Below are 25,732 nucleotides of genomic sequence, written 5' to 3'. Positions count from 1 at the left end.
CCCACCCCTACTCCACCGCTCAGGGGACCTGGAGGTGCCAGCTAGGCTGACCGTACCTGGAGGGTCATTTTATTTATTTATTAAAAAAAATTTTTTTTAAAGATTTTATTTATTTATTTGACAGAGAGAGATCACAACTAGGCAGAGGCAGGCAGAGAGAGAGGGGGAAGCAGGCTCCCCCCTGAGCAGAGAGCCCGACACGGGGCTCGATCCCAGGACCCTGAGATCATGACCCGAGCCAAAGGCAGGGGCTCAAGCCACTGAGCCACCCAGGCACCCCAAGGAGGGTCATTTTAAAAGAAGACATGAGTATATATTGGGTAGCAGTGCAAGGAATATTCTGGAGATGCCCCTTCAAGGGTCTTATAGGCTCCAAAGACTGCCCTCAAAGAAGAGGGTAGTTCCCAGAAGGGTTTCTGGAAGGAAAATCAACTTTAGCTGTAGAAGAATCCAGGCTTGGAAGTCCTCCCTGTTTGATCCCTGGACAGCACCCCAAACCCTCTCCCTTGGCTCTATCTGTGGTCATTGTTTCTTTCCCCAGGAGCCCCTTGCTTCCTTCTTTTCTCTGAGAACTGAAATCTCCCCACACCATAACTTCTCACCCCCTAGACCCATGCACACAGCATCTTAGTGGTAAGACATGTCTGCGCTGTAAACCTCCAGTTACTTATGTGGCCGTGGTTCCAAGGTCGGCCTTCCGGAAGGGAATAGCGTCACTGCCACTACCTTCAGTCACCCATCAGATGTTTATTGAGCCTGTGCTGTGTGCTGAGCGTCATGCTGGGTGCCACAGGGGACACACGGAAGCAGACTGGTCTCTGGCTCAAGGAGCTTACAATCTAGTTGTAAGAGCCCAACGGCCGCAGCCTCAGATGAGACATGTTGCAGGGAGAGGATAGGAGACATCCTGTGGACCGAGGGGATGACGTGGGAGCAGTAGAATTCAGGTGGAAATGCTGGGAAGGCTGAGGTGCTGGTCTTGGGCTTGAGCGCAGTGTGCATCTGGTGAGTAGAGAGAAACCTGGCTGGAAAGAAGGGCCGGGATGGGGTGTGGAGCTCTAAGGAACGGGGTCACCAAACTTGCTTGAAATGGGATCAAGGACCAAAGGGAGCGGCGCTACTGCACAGTGCCACGGAGGCCAGGAAGCCTGGGTCCCTAATTCTCCACTGAGGCCCAGGGTGACAGGTCCAGCTTGTCAATGGCCGAGCAATCCACAAAGCCCTGGGGGTAGCTGTTGGCCTGGAATGGGTCGCGTGGGACCTTGGTGATGTGGGTGTTGTCACAGACCAGACGTGAGAAGGACATTTTCTGGAGAGAGTCCCGTTGCTTCTCAGTGAAGACCCCAGGGTTCTCCCACCAGAATCTGCAGAGACAGAAGCAGGGTCTGTCCACACAGCCCCGCTGGCGGCCCCTCCCGCGCCCACTATGGTGAAGGGGAAGGAAGGAGGTGGCTGGGAACACGTGGAGGTCTGGGCCCCCCCACAGAAAAGGGTCTGCTCTCCCCTGTCTTCCTCACAAGATCTCACTTGCCTGTCTCCGTCACGGATTTGCTGGAACTGCTTCCCCAGGAGGCAGGCCAGGAGAGACCCCACTCGGCCCCTCTCTACCAGGGGCTCAGCAACGCCCCCAACCCAGATGTCAATGTTGTCAGGGGTTCCGTAGAGATCCAGTAACTTCTTAGCCAGCCTCCGGTTCTTCAGCACAGCGTTCAGCTCCTTCAGGGTCTGGGGCCGGGGGAGGTCACAGAAGCCTCTCCAGGAGTTGTACCCTAGGGCAGAGGGGCCGAGGCTGTCTCATCCCAGGGGCTTCTCCCCCATAACTCTCCTTGGGGACATACCTGCTCCAGTTCCACCGGCCCCAGAAAGCCTGGCCTCATAGCCTCGGGGGCAGGGTGGGCAGGGCTCCATTGTTTTACACTTGTGGTCCTTGAGGCTTGAGAAGGGTAGCAGGTTACACGGGGCTCGCTGTGGGCCCAGGCACTATGCCAAGCTCTGTACAAATATGTCAGCTGAAGAAGAGAGATGCTAAGTAACTTGCCCAACATGTCCCTAGAAATGGCACAGCTGGGATTTGAAACCCGGGCTGTCGGCTCTTAATTACTACATTAAATTGCCTTTTGTGGGCACAAAAGAAAGGTCCAAAAGTCATTGGTTTGTCTCTATTCTCCTTTCTTAATGTTTTTCTGGGATTTTTTAAACCAGCTTGACAAGTCAGTTGTTGGCCTCTTGTTCATCTGAGGAGCTCTGGACTGGTACTAGGTATGTTCTCTTATCTCTGCAGTAGGGAGAATGGAAGGCTCCATTTCACAGATGAACAAAATAAATTTTTTTAAAAACTGGCATCTGGGGGGTGCCTGGGTGACTCAGTGGGTTAAGCCTCTGCCTTCGGCTCAGGTCATGGTCTCAGGGTCCTGGGATTGAGCCCTGCATCAGGCTCCCTGCTCAGCAGGAAGCCTGCTTCTCTCTCTCTCTCTTTGCCTGCCTCTCTGCCTACTTGTGATCTGTCAGATGTAGAAATAAAATCTTTTTAAAAATAAAATAAAATAAAAAAATAAAAACTGGCATCTCTGCTAAAGTTTTAGAATTGGCCAGATCCCCTGGGTTATAGAAGAGAGTCCCTAAGACCCTCAGAAAGTAACGAGAAGTTCCCTGGGCCAGGCGGGACCCCAGGCCCACTCACCAGGCATCCCATGGTCTCGGCCTCGCTGTATGTTGATGGCGGCCAGGTCAAAGCCGTGGATCTTGTGGGTGGGCTGGAAAAGCTTGTTGCGCAGCTCTCTTGTCATCATTTTGTTCTGATCCAGGAGCTTGGACTTCTTGGCCAGCAGGCCCCTGACCAGAGGGTCAATTCCACCTGCAAGGGAGGAATTGAGGCCATCCTGGGGGCGGGGGGTAGGGTGAGGCTGTCTTCCACTGCTAGCCCCTCCCTCCACCAGACGTTTCCTATCAGGTAAAAAGTGAGGCCAACTGAACATCTCAGGCTGGCAGCCGGGAGAGAAGAGCGAGGCGCAGCCTTCAGGGTGTGCTGCGCCGAGGGCGTCTAGACTGCCTGCTGGGGGTGAGGAGGGGCTGGGGAACGGACCTTCCTGGGATGATGGCAGGAATATAAGCTTCAGGAGTTTTCTGAGCTTGGGCTCAGAGAGTCGGCGCGTTTTCCTTCCATGTGTTCCCCCGGGGAACTCTGAAGCATGGGGAGAGGTAGCAGGAGGCTACAGAGAAAGGCCCTGAGTTGTCAGGACTTAAGCAAAGCCAGGTTCAGTGCAGCCCCGCCCAGCCTAAAGAGGAACTGGCCCAATCTTTGGCACCTGATGGAGGTGGAGAGTCCTAGAGGACAGCAGAAAAGAGTAATTTATTTACCAGACCCATGAATTCTTTCTGTAGGGAAGCCTGTGGCAGGGAAAGGTCAGACACCTTGGAGGCCAGAGGAGGAGAGAAAGAAGTATAACTCATTTATTGACCACCTCCTGGGTCTCAGAAACCATTGTAGTGCTCTCCACACCTGTGCCACATGATTTTTTGTATATCCTACTGCTGTGGGTACCATTGTGGTCCCTGTTTTACAGATGAGGAAACTGAAGCTGAATGAGGTGAATTCACTTGCCCAAGGTCACATAGGAAGGAAGTTCCTGGAATCTGACTTCTAAGCCAGGGTTCTCTAGAAGCAGGGCGCTGTGCAGGACAGCCAGGTCACAGTGCCTCCCTGAAAGGACATACTGTCTTTTTTTTTTTTTTTTTTTTTTTAGGACTTTATTTATTTATTTAACAGATTGAGAGAGAGAGAGAGAGAGATCACAAGTAGGCAGAGAGGCAGGCAGAGAGAGAGGGGGAAGCAGGCTCCCTGCTGAGCAGAGAGCCCGACTCGGGGCTTGATTCCAGGACCCTGAGATCATGACCTGAGTTGAAGGCAGAGGCTTCGACTCGGGGCTTGATCCCAGGACCCTGAGATCATGACCCAAGCCGAAGGCAGAGGCTTTAACCCACTGACCCACCCAGGCGCCCCAGACGTACCGTCTTTGACTATCCTCCAGGTGTTGAAGAAGAGGGTGTGAAGGGGAAGCTCTGCCTCTGGACCCCACGGCTGATAGTTCTCATCCAGGCGGGACACAGTCGAGGGGACCTCCAAGTGGCCAAAGCGGAAGGCAAAGGTGAAGACGTTGGAAATTCGGGGGTCGGCAGATTTGTTATAGCCTTGGTATGGGGGGATCCACTTCTGCATCTCCTCACCGAGCACAATGGGTAGGTAGTCCCTAAAGGTGATAATCTGCAGGGGGAGAAACATCATGAGCCGAGGGTGGGAGAATGCAGAGACCTCTGCAGAGTGAGGCTGGAGGAAGCTGCATCAAGGGGACAAGTGGCCAAAAATCTAGGAGGGCAAATGGAAAGCAAACGTGCCCATTTCCCTTCCTGTGACCGTGGTAGACAGTTGCTAACTGATCATGACATTCTTTCTGCTGGCTGCTCATCGTCGGCCTCGAAACACGGGCCCTACTGATCAGTCCTTTGAATTGGCACTAGACATGTACTCTCTTGGTCACCTCTGCTCCAGGTCTACGGCCTTGAAGCTAAAGTGACAGTCCTCGTGTGTCACTTGAACATAACGATGCCACATCATCCAACTTTTCCCCATAGAGCCCAGAGCAAAAGGAACGATGAACCACAGGAATGGTTCACAGTGTGAGTTCACCTCATCTCCAATTCTGAGACAAATGGTGCACCATGGAGAAGCAAGTTGGGGGGCTTGTTATACTCAAAGCAATGAGTTAACACAAACAGGAAAAAAAGAGAAAATCATGACACCACATAATGCAATAATTCTATTTTTTCTTTTTTCTAATCTTTGTCCATACGATGCATATTTTTACACACTTGTGCTCCTAGAGAAGACATACTTTTACTTTCTGCTTTTTCATTTTAAGCTTCTCATATTTCTACCTAGGTCACCATTACTATGTATTTCAACCTGCATAAAATTCTCTTGCATTCACGGATCCTTTTCTTATTGTTTTACTTTTAGGTTGCTTCCAATTTGTTCAGCAGCAAAGGCTGTAGGGATTTCATCCTTGGAGCAGGCAGCTGCTTCTCAGACTCTGCAAGGTAGCTGTGGCATCAGACCAAGCTGGTTAGTCAGATTCTCACTCTCAGAAATTTTGGAGTTTTGGATCCCACAGTCCTGGACAGTTCACAGTGGCATCATTCAGAATAGCCCCAAACTGGAAACCATTCTAATGTCCTTCAGTGGGTAGATGGTTAAGTCAACCATTGAACACTGCTCAGCAGCAGAAAGGGAGGGACTTTACACCTGCAACAATCCCAGCAGACCTCAGGGGCATTACGCTGAATGGAAAGAGCTGATCTCAAAAGGATACAGACTGTTCTCGAAACAACGTAACTGTACAGACAGAGGGCAGACTGGTGATCACCTGCGGTTAGGGACCTGGAAGGAGGTGGATGGGTGCAGCTCTCAGAGGGTAGCAGGCAGGAGACTTGTGGTGATGGCAGAGTAAAGTTTCTTTATTGTGGGGGTGATTCCCTGAGACCACCCATGTGATAAAGTTGCACAGACACACACACACACACATACACACAGGACTGCATTTCTAACGGGTGAAATCTGAATAAGACCTTTGGTTTTTGTCAATGTTAATGTCCTGGTTTGTTTGTTTGTTTTAATTTGACAGAGAGATCCCAAGTAGGCAGAGAGGCAGGTGGAGAGAGAGGGGTGAGCAGACTCCTCGCTGAGCAGAGAGCCTGATGCGGGGCTCGATCCCAGGACCCCGAAATCATGACCCCAGCCGAAGGCAGAGGCTTAACCCACTGAGCCACCCAGGTGCCCCAATGTCCTGCTTTTGATGTTGTACCACAGTCATGCAAAACATTAGCACTGGGGGAGGCTGCGTGCATGTGCTGCTTGTTTACAACTTCCTAAGAATCTGTACTTATTTTTTAAAAAATGCTTAAATATGTGCCCAGTTAATTCTAGCTAGTCAATCAGCCTATCTCCTAGCACTGGACGATGCCTGTGACCTGTGGCTTGGATGTGGAGAATTTACAAGAAGAGCATCCAGCTGAAACAGCTCGCCTAGCTGCTGTTCAACGGTCCTGGGCATGACAGAGACTTTGGTCCCAGGAATGACACTGGAGTGACCAACATACAAATGACTCTCGGACACTCTGAATCCAGATATTTGTTTTGGGGCAAAGATGCTAAAGAAATGAAAGGGAGGGTGAGAAGCATGAGACAGAAGGAAAGAAGAAACAGAGAAGGAGAAGGGGAAGCAGAGGTAGGGGAAACAGAGCAGAGCCAGGGGTGGAAGCCAGGTGGGCATGGGAGGCAGGGCTCCTGGGCTTCTGTACCTGCACGAAGGCTCCCAGTATCTTCCGGGCTTCCTGGTAGACCTTCTCTCCATCCCAGTGAGGGTTGAGTCTCTTTAGCTCAGTGGCCAGCCGGTTGTGCTCTCGGAGAAAGAGGGTGTGGGAAGTGGCCAGCAAGATCTGCTCGGAGGCTCGGGAATCTCCTGAAAGCCCAGAAGGCAGGAAGGTTCGTTTCCCCAGAGCAGTCCCAGAACCCAGTAATCTGCTCAAAGAAATAGATGATAGTGCCCCCAAGGGCCCTTCTCCTAAGCCCCTCCTTATAGTTAACCTAAGGGAAGTCAAGTGGAAAAGGGATCAGGACGGGGAGTCACAGGTTTGAATCTTAGCTTCACACTCACAATTTTTAGCTGAGTCACTTTGGACAAGTTACTAGGCACTTCCAAGGCTCAGTCTGTGGGAGAATGGGGATAATAACGCTGACTGCACAAGAGTGTGCTAAAAACTACAGATGACACTAAAAAGGAAAATTTTGCTGATTACAATCCCAACTGCTCACTAAAACGGGGCAGTACAAATTAACGGAGGCTCTTTGGTGGAGCAACTTCGGAAGTTTTAGGAATGCCAGTTTGAGGCCAGGAGCATGGGTAGGGTCGAATTTCTCCGTGCAATAACGGGAGAAGAATCTAGAGATGGGGGTCTTTGGGAGAAAGGAAAGAAGGGAGGAATGGGGGTGGGGACTTAGTTAACTGGCAGAAGAGCAGGTGTTTCACAAGGGGACATTTTGTGTCCTCTAATCTTCAGGAAAAGTCTACTAAACTCACAAACGCTTGGTATGCACGGGTATTTTTATGGAAAACAGCAAAGGGTTTGGTTTTGTATCTGGATTGATGTGAGATATGTGTGAACATGGAATCCAAGAGGTCTACCCAAGAGATCTGGGCCTATGGACTGGCTTTCTGCCATGTCTGTCTGGGTGGGCAGGAGGTTTGCCCTGCAGAGTGGATTTTTGGAAGAGGAAAGGTCTCCAGAAGCCCAAGGCAGAGGGCCTGAGGGCATATGAGGAGGACATGAGCCCCCAGAATGAACAGAATTGGGGGGCTTTGGTTGTGCGCAGGTTGTATAGAGTGGGGACTTTGTGTTGAGTTTATAAAAAACCTTAAAAATAGGCATCCCTAGGGTGCCTGGGTGGCTCAGTCGTTAAGTGTCTGCCTTCGGCTCAGGTCCTGATCCCAGGGTCCTGAGATTGAGCCCCGCATCAGGCTCTCTGCTCAACAGGAAGCCTGCTTCTCCCTCTCCCACTTCCCCTGCTTGTGCTCCCTCTCTCACTGTGTCTCTCTGTCAAATAAATAAAATATATTTTTTAAAAATAGGCATTCCTCTTAATCTAGAATCTCCTCCTCTAGCAAGTTATCTTAATAAAATTATTAAAAACGAGGGGCACCTGGGTAGCTCAGTCAGTTAAATGTCTGCCTTCAGCTCAGATCATGATCCCAGGGTCCTGAGATCGAGCCCCGCATGGGGCTTCCTGCTCAGCAGGGAGTCTGCTTCTCCCTTCGTCCCTTTCCTCCACTTGTGCTCTGTCTCTCTCTAATAAATAAATAAAATCTTCAAAAAAGTAAAAATTAAAAAATGAGTACAAAGATTCATCAACAAGGATGTTCATGACCTAAAAAACAGCAATAAATCACAGAAAATCTAGAATTATTTAAATGCTTCCAAGTAGGGTTGATAAAATAAATTATATGTCATGGAATACCAGGCAGCCAGTAAAAATCAAGTTGTAGAAGAATGATTAATGATGTGATATATTACATGAAGATATCAGGTTATAGAACACAACTGATCGTATAACCCCAATTATATAAAAACAGTGTAGAACTCTACCTATGATTTTTTCAAAAAACTCTGGAAAGATGGGCACTAAAAATGTTAACAATCATTATTGGTGGGTGGCGGGGTTTTGTGGATTTTATTATTTGTGCTTCTCTGAACTGATTTTTTTTTTTTTTCATAGTGAATACACGTTCTTAGATTTGTTTTCGTCTGGGCCCTTCTGTCACGCCTGAACCGGAGCCAGAGGCGGTGGCGACTTGGTGTGCGTTTTTTTTTTCCAGAAGGCACAGGAGAAGAGGCAGTGGCAAAGCCTCTTTGGAAGTGCCTAGTAGCCTCCTGAAGCTTTTTTGGTGTCTCTCTGCTCCCAGTCCTTGGGTCCCTCTGTTCCCAGCCTAGACTCACCTGCCAGGAAGCAGGGCACTCGGGCGGTGGCGTTGATGAACTCACAGGGGCTTGGCTTCTTGATGTCGAAGGGCAGGTAAGCCAGCCCGTGGTCACAGAACTCCTGGTTCACAGCCATGAGGCCCAGTGGGCTGCTGAGGTTGCGAAGGCGGCTGGCCAGGCTGGGTTCGGGGCCGTATACCAAGCTGGCGTCCAGGAAGGAGGTCAGAGCGTTGATCTGATCTCGAGCCAGGGACTGGTAAGGTGGAGTGGGGCAGACGAACCCAGCTCGGAAGAAAGGCATGCATTTTCCTTGAGTCTTCAGCTTGGGGTCATTGGGAGGGAACTGTGGAGAGATTGGGGTAGGTGACTGGGCAGAGCTGGCACAGCTGGGAACTGACAACCTCTCCCCAGGGCAGGTCTGGATGCGGCTGGCAAAGATGCTGACGGAGCCCTCCTGGAACCCTGAGACCAGACACTGGCTTCAGAAACCTCCTGCTGACATTGTACCTCCTGGGCCACGATGCCCTGAAATTCTTTACATTGCCACCATGTAAAATAGGCTGAGGGGGATCATTCAATCTTTCATAGCAAAGCTTCCACATTTTTGGTGGGGAGGGAGTCCTGAGATCCCTGGACAGGGAAGCAAGACATGACCCAGGAAAGGCTCTCTTACTAATTATTACCAACAACAGCTACCATTTATTTATTTTGGATCTAACATGTGCTATGCATAATGCATACCTTTTCTCACTTCGGTCCTCAAAAAAGGTAAGGTAGATCATTCAGTCCCATCTTACAGGTGAGAAAATGGAGGCTCAGAAATGTTAAGTAATTTGCCTAGGAACTTAGAAACCGGAAGGGATATATGGGATTCAGATCTAGATTGACCTCAGTCCGCAGCTCATGTTCTTTATATCACAGCACATAACCTTGATTTGTTTGAGTGAATAAATCACTCTTCAACTGTAAAATCACAAATAAGAAGAAAATGGGGCACCATGGCAAGTTCCTCTCTCTTCCTGCTGGAAAGCCCCACGAATCCCGGCCCTGGCTCGGATTCACCCATCCAATTGCATCTTTTTCTGGGAGCAGCCCTCCCAGACCCCACGGTGACTTACAGCAGTGTTCTACCAAATGAACTGTGTATCAAAAGCATCTCCCGGGGGCACCTGGGTGGCTCAGTGGGTTAAGCCTCTGCCTTTGGCTCAGGTCATGATCCCAGTATCCTGGGATGGAGCCCCGAGTCTGGCTCTCTGCTCAGCGGGGAGCCTGCTTCCCTCTCTCTCTCTGCCTGCCTCTCTGCCTACTTGTGACCTCTCTCTCTCTGTCAAATAAATAAATAAAATCTTAAAAAAAAAAAAAAGCATCTCCCGGGGATCCTGGTATAATGTAGACTTTGTTTCTCTCCGTCTGGGAGGAAGCTTGAGCTTTAATATCCCTAGTAATGGGAGGAAGCTTGAGCTTTAATATCCCTAGTAAGTCCCTAAGTGATGCCACTGCTTCCAGGGCAGGCACAGAGATGACCCTACCCAGAGCTCCCCCCAATTCTGCCATTAGCGATTACTTGCCCATTTCCCACACAGGTCTCAGTCTTTGAGGAAAGGAGCAGTGTTTGATTCCCCAGCGCTTAGCTCACTGCCTGGCATGGAGTCGGTAATAATGTCTATTCATGGGATAAATGCAAGGTGAATGAACGGATGTGTGAGGTTTGGGAAGCCGTCAGATCAGCATTTGGGATCTATCCTGAGCCCCTGGCTGACCAGCTGGGAACGTCTTCCCTGTGGTCAGGGAGGTGAGAGGCTTGTCACTGACAGCCATAGGGGCCTACCATGATGGGGAAGCAGTTGTCTCCCTGGATACAGTACTTGTCACACTGGGCTTTGGAGTACTCGCTGCTCCCCAGCTCGGTGTCGGGGGCAAAGTCCAGGTCATGGTCCACAATTTGACCCCACTGCATGAAGAGCAAGGATCTGTTTTGGTCCAGAACACCCTCCTCGTTCAGGTAGTCTACAATCTGGTTGGATACGTCTCGGGCCTGCGGACGGAGAAAGGGCAGGAAGGATTGGAGGAGGAAGAGCTTTGAGGGGTCCAACTCAGCTGCGGTTTACTGTAAACCTCGGGCGCAACAGTGTGTACCTGTGTCCTGTGTACCTTCCATCCCCATGGCAAGTTTGTAAAGTGGGTGGCATTACACTTGTCCTATAGGGGACGGCACCCAGTCCTGGAAAGGCCAGGCCAATCCCCAGCAGTCCTGCAGCTACCAAGGGGTGGGGACAGGACTGTGCACGGGTCTGTGTGACTTGATGGCTTGCAAGGCCAATGCCCTTTCCACGACGGAAGGAGAAAACAAAGTCTCCTGCCGTCAGTGTCACTGAGGTGCCAGGTGTCTGGCAATAGGAGAGGGGCTCTGGGGAGGGGCTGCCAACTCAGATGAGGCCAACAGATAGGACTTCCAGGCAAACAACAGCTGATGCACCCCAGGGGCGGGGGCGGGGTAAGCGCAGGCAGGATGGGGCAGGGAGGCCATCTGCCTGGGCCACCCCAGGGCATCTGGCCTGTGGGGCCTCCGGGCCGCGACCACCGCGTGGCGGGGCCCCGGGCTCTGCTGCCCTCTCGTGGCACTTTGGGGGAACACCGCCGGGAGCCCGACCAAACCTCCATCTCCGCCGCCGCGGCCTCGCCTCGCACCCTCTACCCTCCCACCTCTTTTTTCTGGCATCCCGCGTGTGTTTGGGGGCGCATCCCCACCCCTCTGACTGCCCTCCCGCCCCCTCCCGCTCGGGGCTCGCGCCCACCCCGGGCCCGCCCTCACCAGCGGGACGGGGAAGCCGTTCCGGGTCCTGCCCGGCGTCCACCCGAAGGGCAGGGAGAGCCCGTCCTCGTACTCGGCCGGCAGCCAGCGCGCCAGCGCCCTGTTGGCGGCGCCCAGCGCGGGGTTCCTCCTGAAACCGAGCAAGACCCGCGCTCAGCCCGTGGGGACCTGTGTGGGAGCCGCGGGAGCCTCCGCCCGCGGGAAAGGGGGCGCGGAGGAGACGCCTCTTACATGTGGGGTCTGGGAAGGTCGGGAGGGTTCCAACAGAACCTTCCGGTGGGCCGCAAGCCCAGGAGGGTAAGGTAAAGGGGGCTCTGCCGGGAACGCCCCAGCCACCCCGGGCCCCGGCTGGGTTGGGCAGGGCAGGCGGGCGGGGCTGGAGCGGGTCCTCTGGGCATGGCCTTTGGGAGGGGCCGCCCCCCCACCCCGGCCTGTGCCCGCTCACCTGTTATTACAGTCTCCTGTAATGGTTCGGTAAGGACTGTCCTCGTCACATCGCACCACCGGAACAGGGGCGTCACAGCCCACCTCCCAAGACAGTGCAGTCAAGTCCAGACTGGGGTCTGAAACAGAAGGGGCGCCAAAGCTGCTGAGTTCTTTCTCCATTCTGGGGCACTCGGGGAAGGCAGGACACTGAAACCAGAGGTCAACTTACATTTCTTGGAATACAGGTCTATGTTCTAGGGAGGTAATTCTTGGGTGGTTTCTGATTCAATCCTGACAACTCGCTAAAGTAGAATTTTAATTCCCATTATGCAGATAAGAAGCTGAGATCACTGTGCTGAAGAGACTTTCCCCCGAGGCCAAACAGTTAATTGTGAAAGTTCCCAGAATTGTGAATGTTTCTTTGTTTTTATCAGGTCATTTGAAAAAAACAGACCTTTCTTTTAGAATGAAAATGCCCTTGAGAGGTAGAGCACCATTAGTCTGAATTAGTTTGGTAAGACTGCTTTTCTTCTAAAGGGGAACCCTCCTGCACTGTTGGTGGGAATGCAAGCTGGTGTAGCCACTCTGGAAAACAGCATGGGTGTTCCTCAAAAAGTTGAAAATAGAGCTACCCTATGACCTAGCAATCGCACTACTGGGTATTTACCCTAAAGATACCAAATGCGGTGATCCGAAAGGGCACATGCACTGGAATGTTTATAGCAGCAATGTCCACAACAGCCAAACTATGGAAAGAACCTAGATGTCCATCAACAGATGACTGGATAAAGAAGATGTGGTATATATACACAATGGAATATTATGCAGCCATCAAAAGAAATGAAAACTTGCCATTTGCGAAGACAGTGGATGGAATTGCAGAGTATCATGCTGAGCAAAATAAGTCAATCACAGAAAGACAATTATCATATGATCTCCCTGATTTGAGGAAGTTGAGAGGCAATGTGGGGGGCTTGGGGGGTAGGAAAGGAATAAATGAAACAAGATGGGATCAGGAGGGAGACAAACCATAAGACTCTGAATCACACAAAACAAACTGAGCGTTGCTGGGGGTAGGGGGGTAGGGAGAAGGGGGTTGGGTTATGGACATTGGGGAGGGTATGTGCTATGGTGAGTGCTGTGAATTGTGTACACCTGGTGATTCACAGACCTGTACTCCTGGGGCTAATAATACATGATATGTTCATAAATAAATAAATAAATGACTACAATACCTAAAAAACAAAAACAAAAACAGATTGCTTTTCTTCTAGAGCTTCACTGACATCTGAAGTACCAAGCAAGCAGGAATCTAGATGAGGAAGATGTTGGGAAGGGACAGGGAATTTTCAAGTGAGAAGCACGGTGGTCTTGGAAGGAGTACCATGGTGTGGGGGCTTCAGGCATCGAAGGCGCAGAGAGGAGGGAACTGCTAACCTAATGCAGCCTGAGAGGCACCTGGGTGCTTGGGTGGAAGGGAGGCAGGGGAACCTGGTTCTGTGGGGGCTTCGTCAGGGGACCATCTGTGAAGGGTGGCGGGGGCTGGGGTTCAACCTGCCCCTCCTTTGGAGTCTCATAGTTTCAAAGTGATTGCTACTTCTCCCCACCTTGTCCCAGTTTCCTTCTTTTGGAACTTTGGAATTTGCCCAAGTCCTGGGCCAGTTATCTTCCCACACTTGATATTTTCTCAGGGAGAACCTACAGCCTCTTCCTCCGGTTGGGACCAAACCCCTTCCTCCATGACCCTCCAGGAACGGTGACATTTGGTGGGGCGGGGTGGGGGGAGGCGGGCTGAGGGGTTGGAGGAGGTCACGCTCAATCCACTACCTCATTGTTTCAGGTCCTTACCCCAAACAAGAGGGAAATCTCATCTCCTGTGACCTAATCCCAGTAAATCCCCCTGATCAGGTGGTTTAAATGTCTCCTTTACAGGCCGTAGTGGTGGCACTGTGGTTTGGGACAGGGAGCCCATGTTTATTGACTTTAGAACTTCCTCTGGACGGAGGCTTACAGATGGCATTATACAAAGAGCATGAATGTCCCCTCATTTGGAGTTGGCAACGTGATCGTGCTGGGCCTGGGCTCCTTTCTCTGCAAAACACACCCCACATTGACATAGCTTCTTCTCTGTCCCTCCTCGCCCTGCAGGTCCATGACTCTGAGAAGGGAGAGCCGGGAGGACCCCTCCTTGGAGGTGCTCCTAAGAGAGGATGCAGGTTTTGGAGGCTTCTGTTCTCTCTTACAGAGGGATGGCCCCTTGCTGCCATCAGAGGGTTAGTGGGTTTTCTGTACCTGTGGCATTGGTCAAGGCCGCTTTCTGCCTCAGTCTCTTTAAGGACTCTTCCCACACCTGCCCAATGCGGATGGCTGTGCGTGCCCGGCCTTTGGCATGCTTGAGGTACTCGGAGAGCTGTCGAGTGGTGGGTGCCTCGGAGCTCATGTCCGTCTTCAGCCTACAGCAGAGAGCAATGGGAGAGTCATGACCGGACCCCTCGAGTCAGACCCTGTAGAAGGGGCGTGAGGGGACGTGTGGGGATGTGGGCAGCACACAGGAGACAAGCGTTCCCTGAGTTCTTTTCTCATTTTCCTTTGGATGCCTCTGGAAAATCTCTTCTGGGAGGAGGAAGCTACAGTGTGTCTGGTTCTGAGAAAGGGCAGAGAGCTGGAGCTGAGCGCTGAATGAGAATCAGAGGGTTGTAGCTGTGCTGGCCGGGTCAGAATCAACTGGGGGAAACTTAAAAACACCCAGACCCACGATGTACGGGTTCAGACTGAGGAACTCCTGCCATGTGGCTGTGCAGACCAAGAATTCTAGAACGAGCAAACCTGTGGGCCTGTAGTTCTTCCCGTAGAAACACCCCCAGTTCCATGTGACCCTAGAGTCCGAGTGGAGTTTGTTTAGATGTGGGCTGTAGCACCCCGCCTTTTATGGACCATTTTTGGGGCAAGATGTTCAGTCTTTTATTCTTAATTTCCCGTGTGTAAAACGAGAAGCCCCAATCCCTGCTCCTAAGAAATTCATGACAACACAGAGATGACTGAGCGCAGGGTGGCGTCAGAAAAGTCCCTCTGTGAGAATCCACCACCCCTTCCCTGTGCCTCAGTCTCCTCAGGGGGGAGAGGAAGGGGTCTATGAGAGGATGTCCGTGGCTCTGAGACTGAAATCTTGGAAGTGGCTCACATTCTCCAAAAGATAGCTCTGCTTTGGGGGGCTCACTAGCTCCAATATCTGGGCTGCCACTCATCAGGTTCTTAGCTATTTCAAGAGTGAGGGGCATGGTGTCTCCGCTGAGGGACTTTCTGGGCTAGCGGGAGAGGCACAAGGACAGCTGTGATAACTGGGTTCTCATCAGCAGGCCTACCCCTGACCAACTTCCCCCAACCTCAATAAAATAGGACCCAGGAAAAGAAACGAGGCTGTCTTGTGGCTGCTGTCGCAGGGACAGCATGGCCCAGTAGCCCAGAGTGCTGCCCTGTCCAACATGGTAACTGCCAGCCATGTGTGGCTATTTAAATGGAACTTCATCAAAATCAAGTTGAATTCAGCTCCTCCCTGGCACTAGCCACATTTTAAGTGCTCAGTAGCCATGTGTGATTAGTGGCTCCTGTACTGGATGTCCCAGATATAGAACATTGCATTATCCTAGAAAGTTCTAGCGACCAGCCCTGGCCTAGAGTTTGAGCTTAGGAAACAAGATTTGAATGTTTGGCTGTTTTGACTCTGTTTTGATGCCTGCCACTTTCTAGCTGTATGCCTCCGGGCAAGTTACTCAGCCTCTCTGTACCCAGCTTCCTTATCCCTAAATGAGGATAATGACAGTAACCTTAGGTCCAACCGTGCTATTTGATCATTTTGCCCTCAACAACAAGCTACTTGACATCGGTGGAGTTAGTACTGCATAGGGTTGTGGGGAGGAGGGAGCGTAAAGCTGGCATAGAATAAACAAACCCTCATGCATGTTAGCATCAGTGCTACCATCCTCATGAGCCAGGACCCAAAGGGACCCCCCCACCCCAGAAACAAGGTGGGCTGCTGAGCCTTGTAGGGCTCTGCCTGGAAGGTCTCACGCAAGGTTGTCTGTGCTCCTTCACGCTTCCTCTGCCCTGAGTTGTGGTGTGGCTCTCCTGCCTGAAGGCTGAACCCCGGGGCACTTACCCCCTACTTGGCTAGGGCCTGGGCTCTGCGGGAGCAGTCAGGGTGTGGGGAGAATTCTACCCATCTCCAGGCCCGCACCCTCACCCTAGCCACCATGCCCTCCCACCCAGACGGCTGCAGCAGCCTCCTGACGGCCCCGCTGCCCCTGCTCCCATCCCTCTCCCGTCTCCTGTCCATGCCCCACACAGCCGCAGCAGGGACCTTTTGAGAAGGAAAAATAGACCACGTTACTCTGCGTAGCAAAGCCCTTCATCGGCTTATCCTGGGGACATGGATGAATCCATGAGGATTCATGGAGCACTGCACACGTGCTCCTAATGTTGCAGAACATCTTCATCACCCCCAAAAGAGATGCTGTACTCCTTAGGCAGTCACTTCCCGTTCCTCCCCTGCTCCCCCTTCCTCACCGCCCCCTCCCCCAGCAACCACTGATCTGCTTTCTGACTCCCTGGCCCTCAGGACCCGCCTCTCTCTCTCACCGGTAGATTACCGCCTCCACCAGCACTGGCCCTCTTAGCCTCCGAAACCTCTTTCCTGCCTTAGCACCTTTGCCTTTGTCCCTCCCCTGCCCGGCTCTCTACATGGCTAGCTGCTTCTCATCCTTGTCAGGCTTCCCTGGTCCCTGACCTCCAGCAGCAACCTTTGCTCTGTGTATTTCCCTGGTCCTTTTCACAAATCATGACTTGGATTGTTTGTGTTCGTGTCAGGAGAGGTTTCTGTATGATCCTTTATGTCTGAGGCTCCTGAGTCCAAGAACTAACCAGTGGGGATGAGTCCCAAAGCCGGGCCAGTCGTCCTGTGCACAACTTGCAAAGAAGTGAGGAACTCTGATGTTGTGGGTTTTACTCTAGCCCCACCTTGGGGCGATAGAAGGGTTGAAGCTAAGCTGGGAGAGAATGTTCCTTTGGAGGTGGCTGCTGAAGTCCCAGGTACTTCCCTGCTGCCAATCTGGGGCTTCCCCCTGTGCTTTAATTCTGGTGACAAGGACCTCAGGAGGAGGGCCTGACTGTGTGTCCTAGAGTCATGGCCAGTGGTTGGCACCTGCTCAAAGAGCCCCACGGGGTGGTGGCTGTCACTATGCACCTGAGAGAAAGCGTGAGCCAGACAGGGCAGCCCTGGGCAAAGTCTACACAGCCTCTGGCCACGGAGCAAAGCCTTTTGTCTTCTAGAGCCTGCTTAAAAGGGACCTGTCTCATGAGGGGGCTGGGAGGTGAGAGCTGAGCCAGATGGTTCTGGGTTGAGGGTTGGAGCTGTAGGCTACTGGCCAGAGACTTCTCTGGGTTAGGCAGCTGGCAGCAGAATCTCCCAGAGAGCTGACAAGTGCCCCAGGTGGGGAAGACCCTCTGTCTTCCTCAAGGCACTACGCTGTGAGGTGACTTAGACCTTGACCTCTGGTGTCTCTCCCCCTTTCCCCAACGTAACCCTAAGGAGTCAGACACCTGTGCTGGGGGAGAGAGAGGAGCCCAGGAAAGAGAGGGATCTGCAGACTGTGCTCCCTTTCTCACTCTAAGCCTAATGTGGCCCCAAGCTGGGGGAGGTGAGATGATCTGGATTTGATCTCCTTATGTTGACGTAGGAACTCCTGAAGGGACACTGTTCTTGGGACTAGAAGTGACGACAGCACGTATTGTCATCTAAAAGTCAGCAGAACAGGGGGTACCTGGGTGGCTCAGTGGGTTAAGCCTCTGCCTTCAGCTCAGGTCATGATCTTGGGGTCCTGGGATCGAGTCCCACATCAGGCTCTCTCTCTCTCTCTGCCTGCCTCTCTGCTTACTTGTGATATCTCTCTCTCTCTCTCTCTCTCTCTGGGTCAAATAAAAGTCAGAACACTTAATGGGACTGCTTAAGAGTTCATTCAAAGGCCAAGAAGGAAGGAAGCCCCAATTCCAGCACAAAGGGACAGCAAGAGGAAGGAATAAAGTTGCCTTCTGCTCAACACAATGGTTATTGTTGGTCTGCCTTTAGCTGGCTGGGCTTGGTGAGGGCAGGGACCCAGCCGGCACAGCCCGCAGAGCTGGGGTCGGAGATCCCAACTCCACCTGTGGTTGGAGGGTGGCTCACTCTGTGGGGTCCCCAGGCACCCTCGGGTCTTCTTATGGGGTTGGGGTGATGTGACCCTAGCCACCCCGGGTGCAGCTGCTGAAGGCTCACATCTGAACCCGTCTGGTGTGATTACTGAGCCAGTCCTTGCTTAACTTCCTCCTTCGAGCTCCCCAGCTCGTCCCCTCACTCCATTCACAGCTTTCCTGAGAGCATGCCTTAGTAAGACCGCCTGTGTAGGAGCCCACGCGTCAGATTCTGCTCCCAGGGAACTGGACTTAAGTTAGTCAATGTTAGTTGAACGAACAGAGAAATTCTACCTACAAGCTTGCTGAGACTCTGGAATGCATGACCCAAGGAAACACTGGGCCACGCGGAAGAAAGTCCTTACAGGGTGAGATTAGACATCCTCTTCAAGGTGGTTTATGGGCTGAGGATTTTTAAGACTCTAGTGGGCTATTACTCCCACTTGGCACACACTACAAGCCAAGGAGGTGGGGTGAGGGTAGCACAGCTTGTAAAAGGCTTTGCTTGGGTTTGTCAGGGCTGGCCCGGAGGCGCTTGTCATTAGTTAGAAGCCAGGAAGGGGAGGTAGGCTGTGTGTGCATCTCACGTACCTGGTCCGGGATTCCAGAAAGGCCTTGTTGACTTGGACCTTGACCTGACTCACGGCATCAGAGATGGCAGCAGTCGTGGTGGTCTGTGCTTGGAGAGGGAGGGGCAAAGAGCCAAGTATCTGACACCATTCCTTTGAGATACCCTCTGCTTCTGTCTCCCTCTTTCTCAGCCATTACCCCCACCCCTCAAATCTGGGCAGGCAGAAGACCGAGATTAGGAAACATTCACAAGAAAGAGAAAAAGCACAGAATGGGACGGATATTCTCTGGGCCTTGCTAAGATGTCAAAGTTGCTCTTTAGGAGTCCACTAGAATACCCAGAGATGGGACTAAGGTGGGTGACCATTCAGGTTGGCTCAGGCTACTGGGCTGTGGGGATTTTTCTGGTTCTTGGTAAGATAGATGCTTAAGCAAGTCCATCAAAGGGCTTGGCTGATCAGGGCCCTGAGGTACAGAAGGGGATGGCACAAGGTAGAGGAAGGATTTCTTGTTTTCACTTGTATTGCCCTCTAGTGCATGGGAGGCAGGATGCATTCTCTGAACAGGGAAGTCTGGTGAGTTAAATGGTGTCCCACCCCAAATACATGTTCAGCCAGAACCTCAGAATATGACCGTATTTGGAAATAAGGTCTTTGCAGATGTAATGAATTCGGATGAAGTCATAAAGGTACAGGATTAGGGTAGGCTCTAAATCCAATGACTGGTGGTATTACGGCAAGAGGAGAGGGCACACGGGATTCACATAGGTGTGGGAAGACAGGGACAGAGACTGGACTGCTGCAGCTCTAGGCCAAGGAGTACAGAACTTGCTGGAGCCACCAGAAGCTAAGAAGAAGGAAGGATTCTCCTCTAGAGCCTTCAGAGGAATGGGACTCTGCTGGCACCTTGATTTTTGGATTTCTAACCTCCTGGACTATAGGAAAATAAATTTCTTTTTTCTTTTTTTTTTTTTAAAGATTGATTTATTTATTCCAGAAGTGGGGGGACGGGCAAAGAGAGAGGGAGAGAAAATCCTGAAGCAGACTCCCCATTGAGCGTGGATCCTGATGGAGGGCTCAATCCCAGTACCCCAAGATCGTGACCTGAGCCAAAATCAAGAGTCAGCCACTTAACCAACTGAGCCACCCAGGTGTCCCTAAACTTCTGTTGCCTTATGCCACCCAGTTTGTGGTCCTTTGTTTCAGCAGCCCCCAGGAACCCCATGTAGGGAGACACTTACCATTTGCAGCCAGTGCTGCAGTCTGGAGCAAGGTCAGGGAGGCCAGAAGGGCTGGGAGATGGAGAAGGACCCGCATTGCTGAAACGAGACCCAGGATCATATGTGAGCTTGCTGTGTTCTCACAGGAGGGAGTGAGTCACAAAAAGGGGATGGTAAAGCAGAGAAGGCCCAGGGACCAGCAGATGCCCTCACACTGGAGCAGAGAAGGGGAGACTAACTCAGCATCTACCATCTGTGAGATCCATGCCAGGTACTGGCACACTTGGGAAGAAGCAGTACTAGAAGGGAAAGAACTTGGGCTTTGGGGTCAGGACATCCTGAGTAGCGTACTTCTGCATTTGCTATAACTAGCTCTGTGACATCGGGCAGGCTACCTAACATCTTTGGGCCCCTGGTCTGCCAAGTGAGGGAGCGAGACCAAGTGACCCAGGATGTCTGACTCTGCCCTGACAGCCTGTGACCCGAGATCCTGCACCTGTGGTGACAGGTGTGAGACATGCTGTTACCAAACCTGGAGCAGGGCTTTGGAGTTCCCCTCCCTCCCTTGAGGATGTATTGCATCAGGGAAGTGTGACTGAGAAGCAGGCACTCAACTCCTCCCTTCTGAAACCAGCAGGGGCTGCCCCTTTCCTTAAAGAGCCTATTTAATGGGAGCATAGGAATGGAAGTCGTGACAAAGCTCAGGGCTTACCCAAGCTCATAGCTTGTCCCAGGCTGCCTGGAGAGATTCCAGCTCTTAGATGAACCCCTCCATTGTAAGCTTTAACCCTGAACCTGAGTCATCAGACTAAAATTGGCACAGCCTTGTTTGCTGATGAGGGGCTCTGGGGCTTATGTAGAGTGTTTCATGAGGTTTGGTGGAATAGAACCAAAACATCTTTCGAGTAGATTCTAGCTCCAGCCCGGGGAAGAACCCACGGCATGCAAATGGAATGATGCTGTGTTTAGACCTTACTGGCAGGCCTCTTCGGTTTCACAGGTGGGCATGGGTTCTCCCCTCCATGTGTATTCCCTGGTTGGACTCCAGAAACATACCAGGGAGAGCATCTCAGATTGGCTGCCCCCTCCATAGTTGCTTGAAGCTCCCTAAGGAAAACTGTGACTTCCCTAAGGGAAACTTGCCTGAGGGGCCACCCCGCTGGTCTCCTGGACACCCACTGATACACTCCCCTTGAATTAGACCAGCCCAGAAGAGAACTGTGTATCTAGACAAGGTAATTTTGGTCTAACACTCCCCCAATAGTTCCCTCTGTCCTTCTACGATTCCCCTACCAACTTTTATCTTGTTGAGTATATTTTTTGTAAGCTAACTCTAGAAAAAAAAAAAAAGTATGAGTAAACACCTTTCTGGCCAAGAGTCTACTTGGCACTTTTATTTTTTTCCAAAAGGAGTTCCCAAATGGCTTGGGATCCTGTCTTACACTTCTACGACCCCAAGTAGAACCACAGTCCTTCCCTTTGTGACTCGAGGGGACCACTGAGCCAGCAGAAATCTGTCCTTTAAGGCACACAAAGATGATGGTTTGGGAGTAAACAACAACAACAACAACAAACCAGTACTATATATATTTTTTAATTCTGGTAAAAACACATAGTATAAAATTTAGTATCTTAACCATTTTCAACCATCCTTCACAGTGGTGACTAGTATATTCACGATGTTGTACAACAATCTCTAGAACTATGTCATCTTGCAAAACTGAAACTCTATACCTACTAGAAACCAACTGCTTTTCCCTCTTCCCCTTGCCCCTGGCAACAGCCATATCGTTGATTTTTTAAAAGGGCTGTTGGCTACACAAGTATTCATTACACGACTCTTTCAGTGACTCGTAATAAATTAAAAACAAAAAGGAGAAGGTCCGTCTATGAAAAAGGGCATCATCTGAGATAGACTGAGGAAGAAAAATATCATAGCTGAAGACATGACAGTTGAGAAATCTGAACAGGGAAAAACAACCTCGGGGCTCGTTTCTCTTTTCCTTTCCTTGGGACCCCCTTTATGCTCCCCTCACTGGGAAGCAGGGAAGGGACCTCGAGGCCAAAGTCAAATTGTTTTCCATGTCTTGGCCAACTTCCCTGGTACGTGTGAAGGAAGGACGTAGGGCAGAAAGCAGACCCAAGCAAACGCAAGTTCATGCCACTGCATGGGAAAAAAGCTGTGCTAGAAGATCCTCAAGGATCTTTGAACACCTGGAGGCACACTGTCTACAGCCAGAGCCAAGCAGGACAGAGGCAGGAGGACTTGGAGCTTCAGAGTGTAAGAGGCCAACCAGAGGCTTCTGTGATGTTTGGATATTTGTCCACATTCTTATCATCATGCTCAGTGAAGAAGCATGCTCATTTCCTAGTCCTTTGGAAGCCTGGAGCCTTCCCTGTGACATGAAGCATTATCTGGAGACAGAGTCATAGCCTCTGCTTCTCTAATGGCAGGCTGACCGATGAATTATTCATTCTTCAGCAGTCAGGCCAAATGCCACTTTCTCTGTGAAGTGAGCAGACTTCTCCAGGCAAAGTTAGGTCATTCACCTTCCCGTCCTCCTGTACTCTATTCATATCATGTACCTCTGTTTTCATCAGACCATGAGCTCCTCAAGGGCTATGTCTTATTTACTTTTATTTTTTTCCACACCCAAGCATACTGTTGGTACATAATAGGTGTAGGTACATATGCTGAATGAATGAAACTCCTAGGACAGAGAAGGAGTTCAGCACCTGGAGGGTGCAGAGGGTGGTGATGGTCCCTTAGCCTACACCTTAATGTGCCTACTAATCACCTGGGGACCTTGTTAAATGCATATTATAACTCAGAAGGTCACAGAAGGGGCCTGAGAGCCTGTACTTCCAACAGGATCCCAGGTGATGCTGATGTTGTTGGTCTGCAGACCACACACTGAGTACCAAAGCCTTCCAGAGACAGGCTTTCGGATTTGCTGAGAAGTCACTACATTACACTGGAATGTAGAAAGGCATGGGAAGGGAAGGAATTAGTGGGATTCTTTTCCATGAGTGACAAGAGCTCTGTTGAGGGTGGTGGGTTGAGCCAATAGGAAAACCAACAAACACAATCACTCCTTGAGCAGCTCCAGGGTCAAGAGGGAAACAGTGAGGAGAAAGTTCTTCTCAAGATCTCTTTAGGAGAAACAATCCCACACCTCAGCCACAGGGTTTTGGACATTTGATTACATAAAACACAGTAAAATCCAACCACTCCATTCTCCCAAAGTGAACCCCATTTAATATGACTGCAACTCATATGTCTGATTGAGATTCAGGTGTACACAAGAGCATTGAAGACACCTGGGACTAGACATTCAGGGATAACTAGGTGTTTAGATATGTTAGAAATAGCAGGTCTGCGATGCTGGAAACAAGATAAAGAGTTAAGAGCCCCAACTTAGGGAACCCTTAAAACACTGCACAATTTTCCCTCTAGAATGTCACAGGATATCACCTTAGTCTCAAGAACACCATACAGAGCACCATTCTGTTACTCTTCATCCCCAACTCTCTGTGTTATCTCTTAGGCTTCAGTTTCTTTCTTTCTTTCTTCTTTTTTTTTTTTTTTAAGATTATTTATTTATTTATTAGAGAGAGACAGTGAGAGAGAGCATGAGTGAGGAGAAGGTCAGAGAGAGAAGCAGACTCCCCGTGGAGCTGGAAGCCCGATGTGGGACTCGATCCCAGGACTCCAGGATCATGACCTGAGCGGAAGACAGTTGTCCAACCAACTGAGCCACTCAGGCGTCCCTAGGCTTCAGTTTCTAAAGAGGATGGATGAGAGGTCTCTGGTATCTTCCAGACCTAAAACTTTACGATTCTGTGACTGTTTTCAGACTCAGAAAAGCTGCCTTGCTCTACCATGGATTTAGTCACATTCTCCCTTACACCAAATAGGCATGAACCACCATGGCGGCAGCCAAATCTGGTGCCAGATATTACCCAAGGAGGACAAGTCCCAGTGCAGTACCAAGCTTTCTGAGAAGGCTTTAGGAAATTTCATCATCAACTTTGTAGAAATCAGGAAAGATTAAAGTTAATGAGTCTTACCTGCCAAACGCCTTGGCCTCTGGTGGCAGCCACGGAGTTGTTCTGCTTGGAGGAGCTGACGTTTTATAGCTTCCACCAAGAACTTCTTACTGGGAAAGGCCCAGAAGGAAAGGTTTTGAGGGGCTGATGTGACTAGGAGGAGACACTCAGGTTCAGCAGGAAACACCCTGCGGCTCCAGGCGGATGCACGAGGAAACTGCGGTGATTGGTCGATGCAGTATCACTGGCCCGGTAAAGCAGAACTTCTTCTTCCCATTTTTGAGGTTAAATACATCATCCTCCTGCAGTCGTGGAAGGTAAAACTCCAAACTCTGAGCTCTCCGTGGGATCCGAACAGCTCTTAAGAGAACAGAATTCAAGAACAACTGAATCGCTCTCTTTCCCAGTCACTTATTCACTGTCTTTTGATCCCTTCTTTACTTTTCCCTATTCTTTGTAGAAGCAGGTAGATTTGTCTTTTGGATTTAAAACAATTAAAAAATGCTGACTTTTTTTTTTTTTCTTCTGGTCTAAATTTCAAAATACTGCCCCTGTTTGAGCCACCAGAGGGGTTCAGAACTCTGGACTTGTTCTCAGCGTGGTAGATTATAAGTCCTTGCTTCTGTCATTATATGGCCCCTGGGAGTCGTTTTACCCTCTGGTATGTCACATTCTCTAGTTTCAAAATTGATAGTTAAGTCAGATAATTATTAAGGTGGCCCATGAAAAAATACCAGTATCGGGAAACATATTGATTTAAAGCCTAAATATAATATTATATACCACCCCTACTTCTACAAGTTTGAAACTTCAAGTTCATTAGAGCCACACAGGAAGGAAAAAGAAAGGTTCAGAGAAAGTGAAATTTCATCCAGATGTATTTTACAGACAGACTATTTAAAGCATAAGCTCTTTATGAAATTATATCTTGGGTCGAAAATACTCTGGGAGATTGTCAGAAATTCAACAACCAAACGTGAAACTCCTGGGTTTACCTTCCAAAAAGTGATATCCCTTTTCTCCGGCTGATGGAGTGTAGTTAAAACCTGCTTCTCTTGGGATTTGCTCAGGCAAATGAGCTGGGCATCTCAGAAAAAGGCAGCTGTCCAGGAAACATGAGTGAGGGACGTCAGGCTCTTCTTGTTTTCTTTGAAAGACATTTCTGTTCCTCAGCCAAGCATTGTTTCTCTTGGTCTGACCATTCCCTGAACTTTGGGGCTTGTTTCTCAAGGCTCTTGCTTCTGAGTTTCATGCTTTATGGGTTAACAAAGCTGTGTCTTTATATGAATCTTGACCTCGTTGGTTTTGATTGATTTCGAGATGGAACTTTGTTCTAGAAGACCTATGGGATAACACCACTTTCCTAAGTGCGATAATATAGTGAACTGCTGGAGTCAAGGTAACAGCAAAAGGCAGGTCTGACTGTGCCCGGCTCTTGATCATCTTATAACAAGATGTGATATTTTCTAGACCTGACCATTTTTGTAATGGGCAAGGATGGGGCAGTGTCAACTCCAGACCTCTATGACCCTTCCTTTGTTCTCCGTATGAAGCATACCTGGAGCCAGTCACAGGGACGTGTAACTGTCCTGTGGTTAATTTGTGTCTTCAGAACTTTGCTGTCATGTGATGACATGTTTTCACGGAGTTATCTCAATCTAGTTAAATCTGTTCAGCACAGCTAGATGTCTCCCTACTAGGGAATGGCAAAGTGGCCTGAGAAATGGAGACTGGAGGACAGAATGTCAAGTAGAGGGGCACCTGGGTGTTCAGTCATTAAGTGCCTGCCTTCAGCTCAGGTCATAATCCCAGGGTCTTGGGATCGAGCCCTGTGTTGGGCTCCCTGTTGGGCAAGGGAGCCTGCTTCTCCCTCTCCCACTCCCCCTACTTGCGCTCTCTCTATT

General features: G+C 50.4%; 1 protein-coding gene across 1 annotated transcript; it reads right to left on the bottom strand.

Annotated features, from left to right (window-relative positions):
• Positions 1–727: 727 nt before the first annotated feature.
• On the bottom strand, positions 728–24,030 carry LPO (lactoperoxidase). Its single transcript, XM_004747319.3, has 13 exons — positions 23,850–24,030; positions 19,800–19,877; positions 18,581–18,668; positions 14,060–14,220; positions 11,787–11,904; positions 11,342–11,471; positions 10,358–10,564; positions 8,548–8,872; positions 6,355–6,515; positions 4,009–4,261; positions 2,681–2,854; positions 1,532–1,769; positions 728–1,364 (listed from the first exon to the last, which is right to left on the bottom strand). Exons 2-13 carry the CDS (start codon positions 19,873–19,875, stop codon positions 1,157–1,159), a joined length of 2,139 nt encoding a protein of 712 aa, XP_004747376.1. The 5' UTR covers positions 19,876–19,877; positions 23,850–24,030; the 3' UTR covers positions 728–1,156.
• Positions 24,031–25,732: the final 1,702 nt, after the last annotated feature.

Source organism: Mustela putorius, unplaced genomic scaffold (genome assembly GCF_011764305.1).
Source record: "Mustela putorius furo isolate JIRA1106 unplaced genomic scaffold, ASM1176430v1.1 tig00003962_pilon_pilon_pilon, whole genome shotgun sequence".
Lineage (NCBI taxonomy): Eukaryota > Metazoa > Chordata > Mammalia > Carnivora > Mustelidae > Mustela > Mustela putorius.
The sequence above is the reverse complement of the archived record's forward strand: the minus strand, read 5'-3'. Positions and strand labels throughout refer to the sequence as shown.